At 35.6% G+C, this 25,189-nt stretch overlaps 2 protein-coding genes across 2 annotated transcripts in view; both read right to left on the minus strand.

Annotated features, from left to right (window-relative positions):
- LOC137617734 (probable splicing factor, arginine/serine-rich 7) overlaps window positions 1-746 on the minus strand; it is a 15,873-nt gene extending 15,127 nt beyond the window's left edge. The window contains exon 1 of the mRNA XM_068347731.1: window positions 12-746. Within this exon, the coding sequence (XP_068203832.1) occupies window positions 12-746 (735 nt within the window). The remainder of the gene's footprint in view (window positions 1-11) is intronic.
- Window positions 1-25,189, minus strand: part of LOC137617732 (uncharacterized) — a 361,612-nt gene that overhangs the window by 275,470 nt on the left and 60,953 nt on the right. The gene's annotated exons all lie outside the window — the stretch shown is intronic.

A 25,189-nucleotide genomic window follows, 5' to 3' on the forward strand; every position in this document is an offset into this window, starting at 1 on the left:
TCCCATCTCACTCTGTTACTTATTTCCTGTCCCTGATACTCGCATTTTTGTCCCTGATACTCGCTTTCTTGTCCCTGATACTCGCTTTCCTGTCCCTGATACTCGCTTTCTTGTCCGTTACTCGTTTTCTTGTCCCTGATCCTCGCTTTCCTGTCCCTGATACTCGCTTTTTTGTCCCTGATACTCGCTTTCTTGTCCCTGATACTCGCTTTCCTGTCCCTGATCCTCACTTTCTTGTCCATGATCCTCGGTTTCCTGTCCCTGATCCTCGCTTTCTTGTCCTTGATACTCCCTTTCCTGGCCCTGATCCTCGCTTTCCTGTCCCTGATACTCCCTTTCCTATCTCTGATCCTCGCTTTCCTGCCCCTGGTCCTTGCTTTCTCGTCCCTGATATTCGCTTTCCTGTCCCTGATCCTCGCTTTCCTGTCCCTGGTCCAAGCTTTCCTGTCCTTGATAAACGCTTTCCTATGCCTGATACTCGCTTTCCTGTCCCTGATACTCGGTTTCTTGTCCCTGATACTTGCTTTCTTGTCCCTGATCCTCACTTTCCTGTCCCTGATCCTCGCTTTCCTGTCCCTGATACTCGCTTTCTTGTCCCTGATACTTGCTTTGCTGTCCCTGATCCTCACTTTCTTGTCCCTGATACTCGCTTTTTTGTCCCTGATACTTGCTTTGCTGTCCCTGATCCTCACTTTCCTGTCCCTGATACTCCCTTTCCTGTCCCTGATACTCCCTTTCCTGTCCATGATCCTCGCTTTCCTGTCCCTGATCCTCGCTTTCCTGTCCCTGATACTCGCTTTCCTGCGTCCATCGGTCCAAACCTTACTGAAATTCCTGTTATTTCTCAGACGTGCGGAGCCAGCGACCTGTGACGTCACGATGCTTCACATCAACTAAATTACGTTTTGCAGGAACTGGAGAAGCCTTTGGTAGAACCGTGTCCAATATTCTCTCGGCCTTAAACGGGCAGAAATAGGAAAAAGGAATAGGAAAAAGGGAAAGGGAAAAAAGAATAGGAAAAAGGAATATGAAAAAAAGAATATGAAAAAAGGAAAAGGATAGAATATAAGAATATGAATAAGGAAAAGGAATAGGCAAGCAAAATAGGAAAAAGATATAGGAAAAAATAGGAAAAAAGGAAAAAGAATAGGAAAAAAGGAAAGGGAAAAGGAATAGGAAAAAGGAAAATGAATAGGAAAAAGGAAAAGGAATAGGAAAAAGGAATAGGAAAAAATAATAGGAAAAAGGAACTGGAAAAAGGAATATGAAAAAGGAAAAGGAATAGGGAAAAGGAATAGGGAAAAGGAAAAAGGAATAGAAAATAGGAATAGGCAAAAATAGGAAAAAGGAAAAGGATTGGGAAAAAGGGATAGGAAAAAGGAAAAGGAATAGGAAAAAGGAATAGGAAAAAGGAAACGGAATAGGAAAAGGGAATAGGCAAAAAGAATAGGTAAAAGGAAAAGGAATAAGAAAAAGGAAAAGGAATAGGAAAAGGGAATAGGAAAAAAGAAAAGGAATAGGAAAAAAACATAGAAAAGGAAAAGGAATAGGAAAAAGAATAGAAAAGGGAAAAGGAATAGAAAAAAGGAATAGGAAAAATAATAGGAAAAGGAATAGGAATAGGAAAAGTTTACAGTCTGAGCATATTCTATTTTTATTTTCGGCTTGTTCATTTAGTTTTCCTCTTGCATTTATCTGTTTTTTTTTTTATTCTCAACTTTGAATGTTTGTTTTTTTGTTAGCGTCTGTTCTTTACTGTTCATATCCACTATTAATAATAATGATACTGCTAATAAATAATAATAATAATAATAATAATAATAATAATAACAATAATAATGATGATAATAAGCCAAAAACAATATCAATGATGGTGACTAAAATATCAATGAAAATAACCGCATTGATCAATAATAATAACAATAATAATAATAAGATATATCAATAGTGACAATAACAAAAACAATAATAATAATAATAATAATAATAATAGTAATAATAATAATAATAACAACAACAACAACAACAAATACAAGAACAACAACAACAACAACAACAACAACTTGAAAGAGGATCAAACTTGAAAAAGACACAAACTTGAAAAAGGATCAAACTTGAAGAAGGACTGAACTTGAAAAAATTATCGAACTTGAAAAAGGATTGAACTTGAAGAAGGATCAAACTTGAAGAAGGGTCGAACTTGAAACAGGATTGAACTTGGAAAAAGGTATCGAACTCTAAGAAGGACCGAACTTGAAAAAATATCAAACTTGATGGACTGAACTTAAAAGAAGAATCGAACTTGAAAAATGGATCGAACTTGAAAGAAAGATTCGAACTTGGAAAAAACATCGAACTCAAAGAAGGTTCGATCTTGAAACAAGGATCAATCATTAAAAAGGACCGAATTTGAACCCCGCACAACATTGGAACTTAACACAAGAAAAGAAAACATTGCAGGCGAATGCGTTAGAAGCCCAATCCTTTCGCATACCAATTCCCGATGGTTGAATCTTGCAGAGGCTTTTAAAAAGACACTGGGCACAATTCCCCCCCCCCCCCCCCCGGAGGAATCTCCTTAAATGGTACAGACAGGAACGTCAGCTGGAAGCGAATCCTATCATGAGAATATCTTTCTTTTATTTATTCTCTTTCCAACCTTTCTTTTATTTATTCTCATTCCACCCTTTCTTTTATCTATTCTCTTTCCACCCTTTTATTTATTTTCTTCTACCCTTTCTTTTATTTATTCTCCTTCCACACTTTCTTTTATTTAGTCTTCTTCCACCGTTTCTTTTATTTATTCTCATTCCACCCTTTCTTTGTTTTCTCCTTACACCATTTCTTTTATTTATTCTCTTTCCACGCTTTCTTTTATTTATTCTCATTCCACCCTTTCTTTTATTTATTCTTCTTTCACCCTTTCTTTTATTTATTCTCTTTCCACCTTTTCTTTTATTTATTCTCCTCCCACCCTTTCTTTTATCTATTTTTCTTCCACCCTTTCTTTTATTTATTCTCATTCCACCCTTTCTTTTATTTATTATCTTTCCACCCTTTCTTCTATTTATTCTCATTCCACCCTTTCTTTTACTTATTCTCATTCCACCCTTTCTTTTATTTACTCTTCTTCCACCCTTTCTTTTATTTATTCTTCTTCCACCATTTCTTTTATTTATTCTTCCTCCACCCTTTCTTTGTTTTCTCCTTACACCCCTTCTTTCATTTATTCTCTTTCCACCCCTCCTTTTATCCATTCTTCTTCCACCCTTTCTTTTACTTATTCTCATTCCACCCTTTCTTTTATTTATTCTCTTTCCATCCTTTTTTTTATTTATTCTAATTCCACCTTTTTTTATTTATTCTCTTTCCACCCTTTCTTTTATCTATTCTCTTTCCACCCTTTCTCTTATTTATTCTCATTCCACCCTTTCTTTTATTTATTCTTCTTCCACCCTTTCTTTTATTTATTTTATTTACAAGCAAACAATTTTTTTTTTTTACTTTTTCAAGGGTTTCAACAATTTTCCAGTTTCCCTGAATAAGACTTCCGTTAGTCACGTAAACACACAAAATGTTAGCCTTCTACAAGACAATGTAGAAGTGCAAGTCTAGGTGTAAACCAGTGATTTTAGCCTTGAGAAAGCGTTAACATAGAGGCTGTCTGAGAAATGATCTGGCAGTGAGTTTAGCCTTGAGGAAGCGTTATTAACGTAGAGGCTGTCTGAGAAATGATCTGGCAGTGATTTTAGCCTTGAGAAAGCGTTAACATAGAGGCTGTCTGAGAAATGATCTGGCAGTGAGTTTAGCCTTGAGGAAGCGTTATTAACGTAGAGGCTGTCTGAGAAATGATCTGGCAGTGATTTTAGCCTTGAGAAAGCGTTAACATAGAGGCTGTCTGAGAAATGATCTGGCAGTGAGTTTAGCCTTGAGGAAGCGTTATTAACGTAGAGGCTGTCTGAGAAATGATCTGGCAGTGATTTTAGCCTTGAGAAAGCGTTAACATAGAGGCTGTCTGAGAAATGATCTGGCAGTGAGTTTAGCCTTGAGGAAGCGTTATTAACGTAGAGGCTGTCTGAGAAATGATCTGGCAGTGATTTTAGCCTTGAGAAAGCGTTAACATAGAGGCTGTCTGAGAAATGATCTGGCAGTGAGTTTAGCCTTGAGGAAGCGTTATTAACGTAGAGGCTGTCTGAGAAATGATCTGGCAGTGATTTTAGCCTTGAGAAAGCGTTAACATAGAGGCTGTCTGAGAAATGATCTGGCAGTGAGTTTAGCCTTGAGGAAGCGTTATTAACGTAGAGGCTGTCTGAGAAATGATCTGGCAGTGAGTTTAGCCTTGAGAAAGCGTTATTAACATAGAGGCTGTCTGGGAAATGATCTGGCAGTGAGTTTAGCCTTGAGGAAGCGTTATTAACGTAGAGGCTGTCTGAGAAATGATATGGGAGTGATTTTAGCCTTGAGGAAGCGTTAACATAGAGGCTGTCTGAGAAATGATATGGGAGTGAGTTTAGCCTTGAGGAAGCGTTATTAACATAGAGGCTGTCTGAGAAATGATATGGCAGTGATTTTTGCCTTGAGTAAGCGTTATAAACATTATACAGGCTGTCTGTGAAATGATCTGGCAGTGATTTTAGCCTTGAGAAAGCGTTATTAACATAGAGGCTGTCTGAGAAATTATCTGGCAGTGATTTTAGCCTTGAGTAAGCGTTATAAACATTATACAGACTGTCTGTGACATGATCTGGCAGTGATCTTAGCCTTGAGTAAGCGTTATAAACATTATAGAGGCTGTCTGAGAAATGATATGGCAGTGATTTTTGCCTTGAGTAAGCGTTATAAACATTATACAGGCTGTCTGTGACATGATCTGGCAGTGAGTTTAGCCTTGAGGAAGCGTTATTAACGTAGAGGCTGTCTGAGAAATGATCTGGCAGTGAGTTTAGCCTTGAGGAAGCGTTATTAACGTAGAGGCTGTCTGAGAAATGATCTGGCAGTGAGTTTAGCCTTGAGGAAGCGTTATTAACGTAGAGGCTGTCTGAGAAATGATCTGGCAGTGAGTTTAGCCTTGAGGAAGCGTTATTAACGTAGAGGCTGTCTGAGAAATGATCTGGCAGTGAGTTTAGCCTTGAGGAAGCGTTATTAACGTAGAGGCTGTCTGAGAAATGATCTGGCAGTGAGTTTAGCCTTGAGGAAGCGTTATTAACATAGAGGCTGTCTGAGAAATGATCTGGCAGTGATTTTAGTCTTGAGAAAGCGTTATTAACATAGAAGCTGTCTGAGAAATGATATGGCAGTGATTTTAGCCTTGAGGAAGCATTCTAAACAATTTAGAGGCTGTCTGAGAAATGATATGGCAGTGATTTTTGCCTTGAGGAAGCGTTATTAACGTAGAGGCTGTCTGAGAAATGATATGGCAGTGAGATTAGCCTTGAGGAAGCGTTATTAACATAGAGGCTGTCTGAGAAATTATCTGGCAGTGATTTTAGCCTTGAGTAAGCGTTATAAACATTATACAGGCTGTCTGTGACATGATCTGGCAGTGATTTTAGCCTTGAGGAGGCGTTATAAAAACATTATAGAGGCTGTCTGGGAAATGATATGGCAGTGATTTTAGCCTTGAGAAAGCGTTATTAACATAGAGGCTGTCTGTGAAATGATATGGCAGTGATTTTAGCCTTGAGTAAGCGTTATAAACATTATACAGGCTGTCTGTGACATGATCTGGCAGTGATTTTAGCCTTGAGAAAGCGTTAACATAGAGGCTGTCTGAGAAATTATCTGGCAGTGATTTTAGCCTTGAGAAAGCGTTAACATAGAGGCTGTCTGAGAAATTATCTGGCAGTGATTTTAGCCTTGAGAAAGCGTTAACATAGAGGCTGTCTGAGAAATGATATGGCAGTGATTTTAGCCTTCTGGAAGCATTCTAAACAATTTAGAGGATGCCCTGAAAGTGCAAGAGGTGTTTTAGCGGGTGATTTTAGCCTTCTGGAAGCATTCTAAACAATTTAGAGGATGCCCTGAAAGTGCAAGAGGTGTTTTAGCGGGTGATTTTAGCCTTCTGAAAGCATTCTAAACAATTTAGAGGATGCCCTGAAAGTGCAAGAGGTGTTTTAGCGAGTGATTTTAGCCTTCTGGAAGCATTTTAAACAATTTAGAGGATGCCCTGAAAGTGCAAGAGGTGTTTTTAGCGGGTGATTTTAGCCTTCTGAAAGCATTCTAGACATTGTAGTGGCTGTTCATAAGTGCAAATGGTGGTGTACCTGATGATGTTAGCCTTCTGTTATACTATCCTTGACATTTACCAACTGTATCATCTGCCCTATAAAATAAAGTCTTAAGTGAAAACTTGAATTTCATCAAAGTCTTAACTAGACACTTGAACTCCATAAAATGTCAATTCAAATTCTTTCTTGACATCTTCAAATCCGGGCTATGTAAGCTTGTTCTTAGGTCATATTAGCTTCAAAATCCCTGCCCGGCAACCCTGCCCCAGACTATCGATTCAATTTCTTTCTTGCCGTCTTCGAATCCGGGCTACATAAGCTCGATGTTATGTAATATTAACTTTAAAATCCCTGCCCGGCAACCCTGCCCCTCACTATCGATTCAATTTCTTTCTTGCCGTCTTCGAATCCGGGCTACATAAGCTCGTTGTTATGTAATATTAGCTTTAAAATCCCTACCCGGCAACCCTGCCTCACACTATCGATTCTATGTTACCGTCATCGAATCCGGGCTAGGTAAGTTCGTTCCAATGGTGTCCCAGTGACTTCCGTAAAAAAATAATAAAAAAAAAATAAGTTATAATTTCCGTCCCCTTTCACACATCCGCTGAAAATATAGTTAATAGGAGTTTAGGCAAAAGGCGAACACATTCATTTCGCACGAATTAATTTCGAAGGTAAAAATCCTGGAAGCCGTGAGCAAAAAAAAAAAAAAAAAAAAAAAAAAAAAAAAAAAAAAGTGAGAGAGAGGAGAGAGAGAGAGAGAGAGAGAGAGAGAGAGAGAGAGAGAGAGAGGAGAGAGAGAGAGAGAGAGAGAGAGAGAGTGGTGGTGAAACGGCTCTTCTCAGGTCAGGGGTAAAATATCATTTTACTAAACCTTGCCTTACTTTTTACCGGCAGTTAATATGCGCATTTCAAAAATGAAACAGCTCGCTTCGTTTCCAATATTACTGTTTAAAAATTCATTGGGTTTTAAATCCTCTATGTGAGAGAGAGAGAGAGAGAGAGAGAGAGAGAGAGAGGAGAGAGAGAGAGAGAGAGAGAGAGCTTAAGTCTCCCATTTTATAAGTTCGATATATTTCCACAAAGTAATTAAACGATATACTGGTAGCTGAAAATTCTCTCTCTCTCTCCTCTCTCTCTCTCTCTCTCTCTCTCTCTCTCTCTCTCTCTCTCTCTCTCTCTCTGTCAGACCTGCTTCATTTCCAATATTACTATTTAAATCTGCATTGGGTTTTGAATTCTGAGAGAGAGAGAGAGAGAGAGAGAGAGAGAGGAGAGAGAGAGAGGAGAGAGAGAGAGAGAGAGAGAGAGAGAGAGAGAGAGCGCTTCTCCCATTTTATAATTTCGATATATTTCTACAAAGTAATTAAACGACATACCGGTAGCTGAAAATGTTCTCTCTCTCTCTCTCTCTCTCTCTCTCTCTCTCTCTCTCTCTCTCTCTCTCTCCTCTCTCTCTCTCTCAATTCTCTCATTTCATGGCTTCGATATATTTCTGTAAAGTAATTAAACGACATAGCTCAAAATGTTTCATTATAGAGCAGAAAATATATATCCAGAATGCAATATTCAAAACAAAATATATTTCCTACCAAAAATATTCAAAATGTATTTCCTATAAAAACATTACCATCGATGAAAACAGATGAAAAATGTATTTTCTTTAGACAAAGATGTCTTTAATTCACTATTGGGTAAAAAATAAATACCCAGAATGTACTATTAGTAAGGTAATATATTTTCTACTATAAAAATATTAAAAATGTATTTCCTATAATAACATTCCTCCTACGAAAAGATGGAAAAATGTATTTTCTCAAAGGAAAAGATCCAAGACTATAAATTCAATATTGAGTAAAAAATATATATCTAAAATGTTATAATCGTAAGAAAATATATTTTCTACTATAAACATATTCAAAACGTATTTCCTATAAAAACATTCCTCCTATGAAAAGATGAAAAATTTATTTTCTCGAAGAGAAAGATTTAAGCCTATAAATTTAATATTCAGTAAAAAATAAATATCCAAAATGTAATATTCGTAAGAAAATATACTTTATACCACAAAAAGATTCAAAATATACTTTCCTATAAAAACTTTCATTCCGTTAAAAGCAAGAAAAATGTATTTTCTCGGAAAAAAATCATCTTATAATCTCATTTATATAAATAATATCAATGAATAATTAATCCAAAGGTTATTTTAGTCACATCAAAGCCTTTGAATTAACATTAAATAATATCAATTAATAGTTAATCCAAAGGTTACTTTAGTCACGACATCAAAGCCTTTGAATTAACATTAAATAAAATTAATGAATAATTAATGCAAAGGTTACTTTAGTTCCATCAAAGCTTTTGAATTAACATTAAATAATATTAATGAATAATTACTCCAAAGGGTACTTTAGTCCCGACATCAAAGCCTTTGAATTAACATTAAATAAAATTAATGAATAATTAATGCAAAGGTTACTTTAGTTCCATCAAAGCCGTTGAATTAACATTAAATAATAATAATGAATAATTAATCCAAAGGTTACTTTAGTCCCGACATCGAAGCCTTTGAATTAACATTAAATAATATTAATGAATAATTAATCCAAAGGTTACTTTAGTCACGACATCAAAACCCATGAATTACAATCAAATTATATTAATGAATAATTAATCCAAAGGTTATTTAAGTCACATCAGTCTTTGAATTAACATGAAATTATATTAATGAATAATTAATCCAAAGGATACTTTAGTCACATCAAAGCTTTTGAATTAACATTATTAATGAATAATTAATCAAAAGGTTACTTTAATCATGACATCAAATTCTTTGAATTAACATTAAATAATATTAATTAATAATTAATCCAAAGGTTACTTTACTCCCATCAAAGCCTTTGAATTAACATGAAATTATCTTAAAGAATAATTAATCCAAAGGTTACTTTAATCACGACATCAAAGCCTTTGAATTAACATTAAATAATATTAATTAATAATTAATTCAAAGGTTACTTTAGTCACATCAAAGCTTTTGAATCAACATTAAATAATATTAATGAATAATTAATCCAAAGGTTACTTTAATCATGACATCAAAGCCTTTGAATTAACATGAAATTATATTTTCAAGTATCTAAAGAAACTGACTATGTAACTATTAATTGTGTATTGAAACAAATCGAGTCATTCATGTAAATTTTTCGCGATCAGTAACATTAGCATTGTCGGGTCATTATTAATAAAATTATCAATATTCATGGTTTTGCTTTTTAATATACATGTACAGCTGAACACAGGAGTCCCTGACATACCACGTTATGAGGAAGTACACCTTGTCGCATCCTTACTGCGCGGCTAGTAACCAAACAGATAGCGTAGGGAGAGATGGGCGGAGCTAAACACAAGTACTCTCCGAGCAGCAAGATTGCGACCGGGTGCATTTCTTCGGAGCAAGGTGTAACAGGATTCTGTGAGTCCTACGGTCAATTTTTTTTAGTGAGGCAGAGTTCCGCCGACTGGCACCGGTGCCCTTTTAGCTCGGAAAAGTTTCCTGTTATCTGATTGGTTAGAATGATCTTGTCCAACCAATCAGCGACCAGGAAACCTTTCCGAGCAAAAAGGGCACCCCTGCCAGTCGGTGCAAATCTGCCTCACTAAATGAAATTGATTATAATGTACATTACCATTAAATCAGCCTTTTTTTATTTTCAACAGACAAAAAATGGACATAGAAAAGAAAATCATTCCCCTATAACAAACATAACAAAAACGACGGTACTTTATCATAAAAACAGAAAATAATATCTTACATATTTTCACCATCCATCAAAAGATGTCGGGTGAAACATATAATTGAAATACGTCAACATTATTAGAGCTAAAAAAAATCATAATTTTCTCTAACTCGTTACCTATTTCAGTCTGTTTATAAACTAGGTTCAGTTCTCTCGATTTTTTGCAATTGCTCTATAATTTCGTAATCAATTCTCTCTTTTATCGCAATAAGTTCTCTCGATTTTCGAGGTCAATTTTCTCAATTTCCCAATCAATTCTCTCTATTTTCGCAATGAATTCTCTCTATTCTCGTGATGAATTCTCTCGATATTCGCAATGAATTCTCTCGAGTTTCGTAATCAATTCTCTCGATTTTCGCAATCAAGTCTCCCGATTTTCGCAATCAATTCTATTTTCGCAATGAACTTTCTCTACTTCCGCAATGAATTCTCTCTTTTCGCACTGAATTCTCTCTTTTCGTAATGAATTCTCTCTATTTCCGCAGTCAATTTTCTCTATTTTCGCAAACAATTATCTCTTTTTTTCGTAATGAATTCTCTCTCTTTTCGCAATCAATCATCTCTATTTTAGCAATCAAATCTCTCTTTTCGCAATCAATTCTCTCGATATTCGCAATCGTCTTGTTAACAAGTTTGCAGCAGCAAACAAGTCTAGAGGCATCAAACAAACGTTCTTATACTTTGGAGAATAAACTTTCGCAATGAATCTTTACCCAAAATAATCCATAAGATAAAAATTGAAACAGAGTAGTAGGTATATGTGTTTTTCTCTATTTATGCATTACATGTCACCAATTTTACATATGGTCCCTATCTATGCATTGAATTTTTTTTTTTTTTTTTTTTTTATTCCAGGAAACAGTCAAATTCCCCTTTTTGATTCCCTCCGCTGTTTGCAGCAACCTGTTATTTTTCAATCCATCTGAGATTACTTTCGTGCGATTGCATTTTGTAAACCAGTGTTTTGAAAGTCGGGTAAAACCCAATGCTGGGGAAAAAAATAAATGCTACTGTTATGTATGGCGCTTTTTTACCTTAGAGTTATTTAACGAACTACTACTACTGCCAGTAGTATTGGGCAAATTACCCTGTATAATAAATAGAAAGTGTTTGGATTATATATATATATATATATATATATATATATATATATATATATATATATATATATATATATATATATATATATATATATATATATGAACATATATCACAAGCACACGTGATTTTGATTATGTAAATATCACCCACGAATGGCATTTAATACCGAATTCTATCTTGGGAATATATATATATATATATATATATATATATATATATATATATATATATCCATTCGTGGGTGATATTTACATATATACATATATATATATATATATATATATATATACATACATATATATATATATATATATATATATATATATATATATATATATATATATATATTAAAGTATGTAACCCGTCAAAAATGACGGCTATATATTTATCGAGATATACACAGACGCACTACCTATCACCAGGGAATGACTAATCCTCTCCCTCAGACCCGATATATGAATGATTATATATATATATATATATATATATATATATATATATATATATATATACATATATATATATATATATACATATATATATATATATATATATATATATATATATATATATATATATATATATATACATTATTCAGACACTTGCTCTTCATTATATAGGGGAGATTTTTGCGCGTGTGTATAATTGTACAGCATATACCTATTTACAGACACATACATACATGCATATAACAATTATACATATCTATATATATATATATATATATATATATATATATATATATATATATATATATATATATGTGCGTGTGTGTATGTGCGTATGTGTGTGTGTGAGTGTGTGTGTGTGTGTGACCACACATCCATATGCAACTTCATCCATAAACTAGCGCAAGACGAACATTTAAATGAAAATGCGTGCAGGCAAAAGTATAGTAAAAACCGGATATATACTGAAAGTAAATGTATCATTTTGTACTCAAGCGCAAAATATCTCATGATAAAAAATAAAGGAATAAAATTAACTCCACTTTCCTCGAGAGCCATGTTAGAGTCTTTTAAAGTCTTTTGCAGTCTTTTACACATAAGTATTTTTTTTTCTTATATTCTTCTTCCTACGCATTATTTCAATTGTTCATACATTTTTAAAAGATAAACTCATACAGTTTAGTTCCAGGGTATTATCATACGACTGTTCTTTTGTCTTGGAATAAAAGTTTTACTTTTTGAAACGTTGGGTTTTTCTTTTTTTTAAATATAATAGAGTGGGAGGGAGAATATATGAAATAGTCAGGAAATTGGAGAGTTTGTAAGAGGTTTGACAGTGGCAAATGGCACATTATGTTCATTGCGTTCGACGCATAAATACATATATACATTTATATATATATATATATATATATATATATATATATATATATATATATATATATATATATATATACATATATGTGAATGTATATATATATATATATATATATATATATATATATATATATATATATATATATATATACATATATGTGTATATATATATCTTCATCATCATCTCCATCTCCATCTCCTACGCCTATTGACGCAAAGGGCTCGGTTAGATTTCGCCAGTCATCTCTATCTTGAGCTTTTAAATCGATGCTTTTCAATTCATCATCTCCCACTACACGCTTCATAGTCCTCAGCCATGTAGGCCTGGGTCTTCCAACTCTTCTAGTGCCTTGTGGAGCCCATTTGAAAGTTTTGTGAAGTAATCTCCCTTGGGGGTATATATACATTATATATATATATATATATATATATATATATATATATATATATATATATATATATATATATATATATATATATATATATATAAAGATATTTATAGAATGCATGATAATTGTAAAAAAGTATCCGCATATTAAACAATATAAAAGACATGAAAGTATGCATTGATTATTCCGTGATGAAATTAATTACGAAATACCTGCAATAAAATTCCGTAAAATAAATTTATATTTCAAACGTAATTCAGTGTTTATCACGTGATAATCATTTGCTGTTATTCCTTCATCATGCAGTGAATTAGAATCTTTTTTTTTTTTAACGTAATTCGCATAAATCTGATGGAGCTTTTATCTAATGGGATTTAATATTATGTTGATGTGACCGTATTAAGGCAGAATAAAATTGTTTTGAAGCCCTTTAAAGGTTTAAAGGCCGCTCATGAATGGCAGAGGCAAGGGACAGTGACATTAGTAAGAAATTGTTTTAAATACTTTAAAGGTTTAAAGGCCACTCATGAATGGCAGAGGCAAGAGACAGTGACATTGCCCTATCAAGCAGGACAACGCCCTAGAGACTGACCATATATATATGATCAGCCCCCAAGTCCCCTCTCACCCAAGCTAGGACCAAGGAGGGCCAGGCAATGGCTGCTGATGAGCCAGCAGATAGACCTATAGGCTCCCACAAACACTACCATCCTTAACTCAGAAGGATGGTGAGGTTGCAGCGACCAAAGAAACTAACGAGTTTGAGCAGGACTCATACCCCAGTCTGGCAATCACCAGGCAATGACGCTACCACTTGGCCACCACAACCCCCTATTAACTAATGAAATTTTATGGTGGTCTATTTCGTAACGTCTCTGCTTGCTGATCGCCAGACTAGGGATCTAGTCCAGCTCAAACTCGTTAGTTCCTTCATTATCTGCAACCCCACCATCCTTGTGAGCTACAGATGGGGATGAGGGGTTTGGGGGAGCCTATAAGTCTACCTGCTGAGTCATCAGCAGCCATTACCTGGCCCTCCATAGTCCCAGCTTGGGTGGGGACGGGGCTTGGGTCCTGCTCATGTGTGTATAAATGGTCAGTCTCTATGCCATTGTCCTGCTTGCAAGGGCAATGGCTTTGTCCCTTGCCTCTGTCATTCATGAGCAGCCTTTAAACTGGCAAAATAATGTACTTTTGGGGATCAAAAATGCCTAATTAGGATCAAGCATGCATAATCGGGGATCAAGAATGTATAATTGGGGATCAAGAATGTGTAATTGGGGATCAAGAATGTGTAATTGGTGGTCGAATGCATAATTGGGGATCAATAATGTATAATTGGGGATCAAGAATGTGTAATTGGTAGTCGAATGCATAATTGGGGATCCAGAATGTATAATTGGGGATCAAGAATGTGTAATTGGTGGTCGAATGCATAATTGGGGATACAGAATGTATAAATGGGGATCAAGAATGTATAATTGGGGATCAAGAATGTATAATTGGGGATCAAGAATGTATAATTGGGGATAAAGAATGTGTAATTGGTGGTCGAATGCATAATTGGAGATCCAGAATGTATAATCGTAGGTCAGGAATGCCTAATTCGGATCAAGAATGCATAATTGGGGTCAAGAATGCCTAACTGGGATCATGAATGCATAATTCGGGATCAAGAATGCATAATTATGAACCAAGGATGCGTAATTGCGGATGAAGAATGCATAATTGGTGATGAAAAATGCTTTTGTGGGAATCAAGAATGCATAATTGCAGGTCAAGAATACGTAACAGGGGGAATAAATCTTGGCTGCATGAGGAATGAATGACAAAATTATATAGTTTAATATGATACTTCTTCAATATTCGTAATTAACTGCGTTGATCGCTTCGGGCGTTAGACCAAAAAAAAAAAAAAAAAAAAAAAAAAAGTCAGTTCTGAGAAAGGCAAGAAAAAGGTCACTGAGCAGTTGTTTTATGTCCTAGACTCTAAATGTATAAACAAAACATTTAAAGTGATATGCTCAGTTGTGGAATGATCTTCCTAATTGGGTATTTAAATTAGTAGAACTTCTAACTTACAGCAAATGTTTTTATGTTGAACAGGCTCACAAAGTTTACATAGTTTATATATTATTAAATATCTGTATTGATGTTAATATTTTTAAAATATTTTATATGAATTGTTCATTACTTATATCGTTTATTTATTTCCTTATTTCCTTTCCTCTATGGGCTATTTTTCCTTTTTGGAGCCTTTGGGCTTATAGCATCCAGCTTCTCAAACTTGGGTTGTAGGTTAGCTAGTAATAATAAAAATATTAATAATATTCTTTATGCAAATGTTTTTCCCATGACAATGTTAATAAAGAGTTGACAGACTAATTAACGAGTCACATACAACGGGGAATAATAAATTGATTAATTCTTGTTTGTGCAATGTAATTTCCTGACCGTACCGCACGTGTTTCATACACGCTCATACAATGTAATGCTATTGCTATTTTTTTTTTCATTGCTTGCTCTCTCCACCACTGATAATAGCACAACCTCTATAAGCTTGCCTTCCCATGTTTTAGTTTGTTTGAATTTTTGTGACACTCTTGCTCGCAACTGCTTGTATATAATCTCGTTATTATTATTATTATTATTATTATTATTATTATTATTATTACTTGGTAAGCTACAACACTAGTTGGAAAAGCAAGATGCTATAAGTCCACGGGCCCCAACAGAGAAAATAGCCCAGTGAGGAAAAGGAACAAGGAAAAGAATATTTTAAAAACAGTAACGACATTAAAATAGATATTTCCTATATAAACTATAAAAAATTTAACAAAACAAGAGCAATAAAAATTATATAATGTGCCCGAGTGTACCCTCAAGCAAGAGAACTCTATCTTGTTGAATAAACTTTACTTGCACTACCTTGCCTCTCTGTTTGTACCTAACAGCTACATTGCCACAAAATATACATTATATATGTATATACCTTTCTAACTGAGGATACCTTAACGCGGAGAAAGGGTTTGTATCGCCATGATCAGCAAAGCTGTACTAGTCAGGACCAACCATATCTGTTGAATAAACTTTACTTGCATTCACCTCGTCTCTCAGTTAAAACCTAACAACCGCCTCGCACGTCATCATTGTTATTATTATTACTTGCTAAGCTACAACCCTAGTTGAAAAAGCATTATGCTATAAGCACAGGGGCCCCAACAGGGAAAATACCCCAGCGAGGAAAGGAAACAATGATAACTAAAATACTTTAAGAACAGTAACAACATTAAGATTAATATTTCATATATAAACTATAAAAACTTTAAAAATACAAGAGGAAGAGAAATTGGATAGAATAGTGTGCCCGAGTGTACCCTGAAGCACGAGAACTCTACTCCAAGACAGTGGAAAACCATGGTACAGAGGCTAGGGCACTACCCAAGACGAGAACAAAGGTTTGATTTTGGAGTGTCTCTCATTTCTTCATTCACAGAATGCGTGAAATTACGAACCAATAATGACAATACAAAGACAGTGGAAGACCATGGTACAGAGGCTACGGCACAACCCAAAAATAGAGAACAATGGTTTGATTTTGAAGTGTGTCTCATTTCTCCATTCATTGAATGCGTGAAATTACGAAGCAATAATGACAATACAAAGACAGTGGAAGACCATGGTACAGAGGCTACGGCACAACCCAAAAATAGAGAACAATGGTTTGATTTTGAAGTGTTTCTCATTTCTCCATTCATAGAATGCGTGAAATTACGAAGCAATAATGACAATACAAAGACAGTGGAAGACCATGGTACAGAGGCTAGGGCACTACCCAAAAATAGAGAACAATGGTTTGATTTTGAAGTGTCTCTCATTTATCCATTCATTGAATGCGTGAAATTACGAAGCAATAATGACAATACAAAGACAGTGGAAGACCATGGTACAGAGGCTAGGGCACTACCCAAAAATAGAGAACAATGGTTTAATTTTGAAGTGTCTCTCATTTCTCCATTCATTGAATGCGTGAAATTACGAAGCAATAATGACAATACAAAGACAGTGGAAGACCATGGTACAGAGGCTAGGGCACTACCCAAAAATAGAGAACAATGGTTTGATTTTGAAGTGTCCATCTCATTTCTCCATTCATAGAATGCGTGAAATTACGAAGCAATAATGACAATACAAAGACAGTGGAAGACCATGGTACAGAGGCTAGGGCACTACCCAAAAATAGAGAACAATGGTTTGATTTTGAAGTGTCTCTCATTTCTCCATTCATTGAATGCGTGAAATTACGAAGCAATAATGACAATACAAAGACAGTGGAAGACCATGGTACAGAGGCTAGGGCACTACCCAAAAATAGAGAACAATGGTTTGATTTTGAAGTGTCCATCTCATTTCTCCATTCATAGAATGCGTGAAATTACGAAGCAATAATGACAATACAAAGACAGTGGAAGACCATGGTACAGAGGCTAGGGCACTACCCAAAAATAGAGAACAATGGTTTGATTTTGAAGTGTCCATCTCATTTCTCCATTCATAGAATGCGTGAAATTACGAAGCAATAATGACAATACAAAGACAGTGGAAGACCATGGTACAGAGGCTAGGGCACTACCCAAAAATAGAGAACAATGGTTTGATTTTGAAGTGTCCATCTCATTTCTCCATTCATAGAATGCGTGAAATTACGAAGCAATAATGACAATACAAAGACAGTGGAAGACCATGGTACAGAGGCTAGGGCACTACCCAAAAATAGAGAACAATGGTTTGATTTTGAAGTTTCTCTCATTTCTCCATTCATTGAATGCGTGAAATTACGAAGCAATAATGACAATACAAAGACAGTGGAAGACCATGGTACAGAGGCTAGGGCACTACCCAAAAATAGAGAACAATGGTTTGATTTTGAAGTTTCTCTCATTTATCCATTCATTGAATGCGTGAAATTACGAAGCAATAATGACAATACAAAGACAGTGGAAGACCATGGTACAGAGGCTAGGGCACTACCCAAAAATAGAGAACAATGGTTTGATTTTGAAGTGTCTCTCATTTATCCATTCATTGAATGCGTGAAATTACGAAGCAATAATGAAAAAACAAAGACAGTGGAAGACCATGGTACAGAGGCTAGGGCACTACCCAAAAATAGAGAACAATGGTTTGATTTTGAAGTGTCCATCTCATTTCTCCATTCATAGAATGCGTGAAATTACGAAGCAATAATGACAATACAAAGACAGTGGAAGACCATGGTACAGAGGCTAGGGCACTACCCAAAAATAGAGAACAATGGTTTGATTTTGAAGTTTCTCTCATTTCTCCATTCATTGAATGCGTGAAATTACGAAGCAATAATGACAATACAAAGACAGTGGAAGACCATGGTACAGAGGCTAGGGCACTACCCAAAAATAGAGAACAATGGTTTGATTTTGAAGTGTCCATCTCATTTCTCCATTCATAGAATGCGTGAAATTACGAAGCAATAATGACAATACAAAGACAGTGGAAGACCATGGTACAGAGGCTAGGGCACTACCCAAAAATAGAGAACAATGGTTTGATTTTGAAGTGTCTCTCATTTATCCATTCATTGAATGCGTGAAATTACGAAGCAATAATGACAATACAAAGACAGTGGAAGACCATGGTACAGAGGCTAGGGCACTACCCAAAAATAGAGAACAATGGTTTGATTTTGAAGTGTCCATCTCATTTCTCCATTCATAGAATGCGTGAAATTACGAAGCAATAATGACAATACAAAGACAGTGGAAGACCATGGTACAGAGGCTAGGGCACTACCCAAAAATAGAGAACAATGGTTTGATTTTGAAGTGTCCATCTCATTTCTCCATTCATAGAATGCGTGAAATTACGAAGCAATAATGACAATACAAAGACAGTGGAAGACCATGGTACAGAGGCTAGGGCACTACCCAAAAATAGAGAACAATGGTTTGATTTTGAAGTGTCTCTCATTTATCCATTCATTGAATGCGTGAAATTACGAAGCAATAATGACAATACAAAGACAGTGGAAGACCATGGTACAGAGGCTAGGGCACTACCCAAAAATAGAGAACAATGGTTTGATTTTGAAGTGTCCATCTCATTTCTCCATTCATAGAATGCGTGAAATTACGAACCAATAATGACAATACAAAGACACTGGAAGACCATGGTACAGAGGCTAGGGCACTACCCAAAAATAGAGAACAATGGTTTGATTTTGAAGTGTCTCTCATTTATCCATTCATTGAATGCGTGAAATTACGAAGCAATAATGACAATACAAAGACAGTGGAAGACCATGGTACAGCGGCTAGGGCACTACCCAAAAATAGAGAACAATGGTTTGATTTTGAAGTGTCTCTCATTTATCCATTCATTGAATGCGTGAAATTACGAAGCAATAATGACAATACAAAGACAGTGGAAGACCATGGTACAGAGGCTAGGGCACTACCCAAAAATAGAGAACAATGGTTTGATTTTGAAGTTTCTCTCATTTCTCCATTCATTGAATGCGTGAAATTACGAAGCAATAATGACAATACAAAGACAGTGGAAGACCATGGTACAGAGGCTAGGGCACTACCCAAAAATAGAGAACAATGGTTTGATTTTGAAGTGTCTCTCATTTATCCATTCATTGAATGCGTGAAATTACGAAGCAATAATGACAAAACAAAGACAGTGGAAGACCATGGTACAGAGGCTAGGGCACTACCCAAAAATAGAGAACAATGGTTTGATTTTGAAGTGTCCATCTCATTTCTCCATTCATAGAATGCGTGAAATTACGAAGCAATAATGACAATACAAAGACAGTGGAAGACCATGGTACAGAGGCTAGGGCACTACCCAAAAATAGAGAACAATGGTTTGATTTTGAAGTGTCCATCTCATTTCTCCATTCATAGAATGCGTGAAATTACGAAGCAATAATGACAATACAAAGACAGTGGAAGACCATGGTACAGAGGCTAGGGCACTACCCAAAAATAGAGAACAATGGTTTGATTTTGAAGTGTCCATCTCATTTCTCCATTCATAGAATGCGTGAAATTACAAAGCAATAATGACAATACAAAGACAGTGGAAGACCATGGTACAGAGGCTAGGGCACTACCCAAAAATAGAGAACAATGGTTTGATTTTGAAGTTTCTCTCATTTCTCCATTCATTGAATGCGTGAAATTACGAAGCAATAATGACAATACAAAGACAGTGGAAGACCATGGTACAGAGGCTACGGCACTACCCAAAAATAGAGAACAATGGTTTGATTTTGAAGTTTCTCTCATTTATCCATTCATTGAATGCGTGAAATTACGAAGCAATAATGACAATACAAAGACAGTGGAAGACCATGGTACAGAGGCTACGGCACTACCCAAAAATAGAGAACAATGGTTTGATTTTGAAGTTTCTCTCATTTATCCATTCATTGAATGCGTGAAATTACGAAGCAATAATGACAATACAAAGACAGTGGAAGACCATGGTACAGAGGCTAGGGCACTACCCAAAAATAGAGAACAATGGTTTGATTTTGAAGTTTCTCTCATTTATCCATTCATTGAATGCGTGAAATTACGAAGCAATAATGACAATACAAAGACAGTGGAAGACCATGGTACAGAGGCTAGGGCACTACCCAAAAATAGAGAACAATGGTTTGATTTTGAAGTTTCTCTCATTTATCCATTCATTGAATGCGTGAAATTACGAAGCAATAATGACAATACAAAGACAGTGGAAGACCATGGTACAGAGGCTAGGGCACTACCCAAAAATAGAGAACAATGGTTTGATTTTGAAGTGTCTCTCATTTATCCATTCATTGAATGCGTGAAATTACGAACCAATAATGACAATACAAAGACAGTGGAAGACCATGGTACAGAGGCTACGGCACAACCCAAAAATAGAGAACAATGGTTTGATTTTGGAGTGTCCATCTCATTTCTCCATTCATTGAATGCGTGAAATTACGAAGCAATAATGACAATACAAAGACACTGGAAGACCATGGTACAGAGGCTACGGCACTACCCAAAAATAGAGAACAATGGTTTGATTTTGAAGTTTCTCTCATTTATCCATTCATTGAATGCGTGAAATTACGAAGCAATAATGACAATACAAAGACAGTGGAAGACCATGGTACAGAGGCTACGGCACTACCCAAAAATAGAGAACAATGGTTTGATTTTGAAGTTTCTCTCATTTATCCATTCATTGAATGCGTGAAATTACGAAGCAATAATGACAATACAAAGACAGTGGAAGACCATGGTACAGAGGCTAGGGCACTACCCAAAAATAGAGAACAATGGTTTGATTTTGAAGTTTCTCTCATTTATCCATTCATTGAATGCGTGAAATTACGAAGCAATAATGACAATACAAAGACAGTGGAAGACCATGGTACAGAGGCTAGGGCACTACCCAAAAATAGAGAACAATGGTTTGATTTTGAAGTTTCTCTCATTTATCCATTCATTGAATGCGTGAAATTACAAAGCAATAATGACAATACAAAGACAGTGGAAGACCATGGTACAGAGGCTAGGGCACTACCCAAAAATAGAGAACAATGGTTTGATTTTGAAGTGTCTCTCATTTATCCATTCATTGAATGCGTGAAATTACGAACCAATAATGACAATACAAAGACAGTGGAAGACCATGGTACAGAGGCTACGGCACAACCCAAAAATAGAGAACAATGGTTTGATTTTGGAGTGTCCATCTCATTTCTCCATTCATTGAATGCGTGAAATTACGAAGCAATAATGACAATACAAAGACACTGGAAGACCATGGTACAGAGGCTACGGCACAACCCAAAAATAGAGAACAATGGTTTGATTTTGGAGTGTCCATCTCATTTCTCCATTCATTGAATGCGTGAAATTACGAACCAATAATGACAATACAAAGACAGTGGAAGACCATGGTACAGAGGCTACGGCACAACCCAAAAATAGAGAACAATGGTTTGATTTTGGAGTGTCTCTCATTTCTCCATTCATGGAATGCGTGAAATTACGAAGCAATATTGACAATACAAAGACAGTGGAAGACCATGGTACAGAGGCTAGGGCACTACCCAAAAATAGAGAACAATGGTTTGATTTTGGAGTGTCCATCTCATTTCTCCATTCATGGAATGCGTGAAATTACGAACCAATAATGACAATACAAAGACACTGGAAGACCATGGTACAGAGGCTAGGGCACTACCCAAAAATAGAGAACAATGGTTTGATTTTGGAGTGTCCATCTCATTTCTCCATTCATGGAATGCGTGAAATTACGAACCAATAATGACAATACAAAGACAGTGGAAGACCATGGTACAGAGGCTACGGCACAACCCAAAAATAGAGAACAATGGTTTGATTTTGGAGTGTCCATCTCATTTCTCCATTCATTGAATGCGTGAAATTACGAAGCAATATTGACAATACAAAGACAGTGGAAGACCATGGTACAGAGGCTAGGGCACTACCCAAAAATAGAGAACAATGGTTTGATTTTGAAGTGTCCATCTCATTTCTCCATTCATAGAATGCGTGAAATTACGAACCAATAATGACAATACAAAGACACTGGAAGACCATGGTACAGAGGCTAGGGCACTACCCAAAAATAGAGAACAATGGTTTGATTTTGGAGTGTCTCTCATTTCTCCATTCATTGAATGCGTGAAATTACGAAGCAATATTGACAATACAAAGACAGTGGAAGACCATGGTACAGAGGCTAGGGCGCTACCCAAAAATAGAGAACAATGGTTTGATTTTGAAGTGTGTCTCATTTCTCCATTCATTGAATGCGTGAAATTACGAAGCAATATTGACAATACAAAGACAGTGGAAGACCATGGTACAGAGGCTAGGGCGCTACCCAAAAATAGAGAACAATGGTTTGATTTTGAAGTGTGTCTCATTTCTCCATTCATTGAATGCGTGAAATTATGAAGCAATATTGACAATACAAAGACAGTGGAAGACCATGGTACAGAGGCTACGGCACTACCCAAAAATAGAGAACAATGGTTTGATTTTGGAGTGTCTCTCATTTCTCCATTCATTGAAAGCGTGAAATAACGAAGCAATATTGACAATACAAAGACAGTGGAAGACCATGGTACAGAGGCTACGGCACTACCCAAAAATAGAGAACAATGGTTTGATTTTGGAGTGTCTCTCATTTCTCCATTCATTGAAAGCGTGAAATAACGAAGCAATATTGACAATACAAAGACAGTGGAAGACCATGGTACAGAGGCTACGGCACTACCCAAAAATAGAGAACAATGGTTTGATTTTGGAGTGTCTCTCATTTCTCCATTCATTGAAAGCGTGAAATAACGAAGCAATATTGACAATACAAAGACAGTGGAAGACCATGGTACAGAGGCTACGGCACAACCCAAAAATAAAGAACAATGGTTTGATTTTGGAGTGTCTCTCATTTCTCCATTCATTGAAAGCGTGAAATAACGAAGCAATATTGACAATACAAAGACAGTGGAAGACCATGGTACAGAGGCTACGGCACAACCCAAAAATAGAGAACAATGGTTTGATTTTGAAGTGTGTCTCATTTCTCCATTCATGGAATGCGTGAAATTACGAAACAATAATGACAATACAAAGACATTGGAAGACCATGGTACAGAGGCTACGGCACAACCCAAAAATAGAGAACAATGGTTTAATTTTGAAGTGTCCATCTCATTTCTCCATTCATAGAATGCGTGAAATTACGAACCAATAATGACAATACAAAGACAGTGGAAGACCATGGTACAGAGGCTACGGCACAACCCAAAAATAGAGAACAATGGTTTGATTTTGAAGTGTCTCTCATTTCTCCATTCATTGAATGCGTGAAATTACGAAGCAATAATGACAATACAAAGACAGTGGAAGACCATGGTACAGAGGCTACGGCACAACCCAAAAATAGAGAACAATGGTTTGATTTTGAAGTGTCTCTCATTTCTCCATTCATTGAATGCGTGAAATTACGAAGCAATAATGACAATACAAACAGAATAAGCGACGCAGAAAATTTCGAACGTTAACAATCAATTTGTTTAACTAAGTTTTCAATTAACGGGCAAACATTATACACCTATAATTGTTTATTTTCAATTTCCGGACTCCATTCCATTACAGACAGTATTTGTATTCGCGTCAGGCGGTGCATAAGAGTTGGACCATACATTTGTAAATAATTCATATGTAAACCTTGACATACATGTATTGGTATTTCAACATTTTAATTGACATGATTTCAAACTCTGGAGTATGTTTTCTTCGTACTATATTAATGTAGTTTTTATCATACATACATGTACGTATAGATACACTCACACGCACACACACACCCACACACACACACACACACACACATATATATATATATATATATATATATATATATATATATATATATATATGCGTAAAAATCACAGGAAAACGTGATGCTCAGATGCAGAAGAACCACAGGGAAAATGAAAATACGAAATATACGACTAAGTCCTGACTAGTTTCGTGATACTTCTTCAGTCCTCTGAAGAAGTATCACGAAACTAGTCAGGACTTAATCGTATATTTCATATTTTCATTTACCCTGTCGTTCTTCTGCATATACATACATACATATATATATATATATATATATATATATATATATATATATATATATATATATATATATATATATATATATATATATATATAAACAGTGTATTTTATATAACTTTTTATTCTGTTAGTGTAGTTTTCCTCATACATACATGCATGTCTGCATACTGTGAGCACATATATGCACAGTGTATTTCTAATAACTTCTGATTCTATTACCGTAGTTTTCACCATACATACTGTACATACATATATGCAGATTATGTATATTACACAAATGAGAATATCTGCAATGGAATAGGAAGACTGCCTTGCACCAAATTTCAACCCCTGGTAAGGTAATACAAAATGACCTTTTTTTTTTTTTAAGTCGATTTTAAGTAGTGGTCTCCAAAAGGTAGAAAAAGAACATAAATATCCCAATACCGACGAATCAGTACAAAAAGAACAACAGATCTCCATACAATCTATTTTGCTGAACATCGTCCCTGAAGAACGGATCGGGCATACGAAATGACCTAATTTAAAAGAAAAAAAAAATTGATTTTGAGTAGTAGTCTCCAAAATGTGGAAGAAGGACATAAAATTCCCAATACCCACGAATCAGTACAAAAAGAACAACAGATCTTCATACAATCTTTTTTGATG

Source organism: Palaemon carinicauda, chromosome 23 (assembly GCF_036898095.1).
Source record: "Palaemon carinicauda isolate YSFRI2023 chromosome 23, ASM3689809v2, whole genome shotgun sequence".
NCBI lineage: Eukaryota > Metazoa > Arthropoda > Malacostraca > Decapoda > Palaemonidae > Palaemon > Palaemon carinicauda.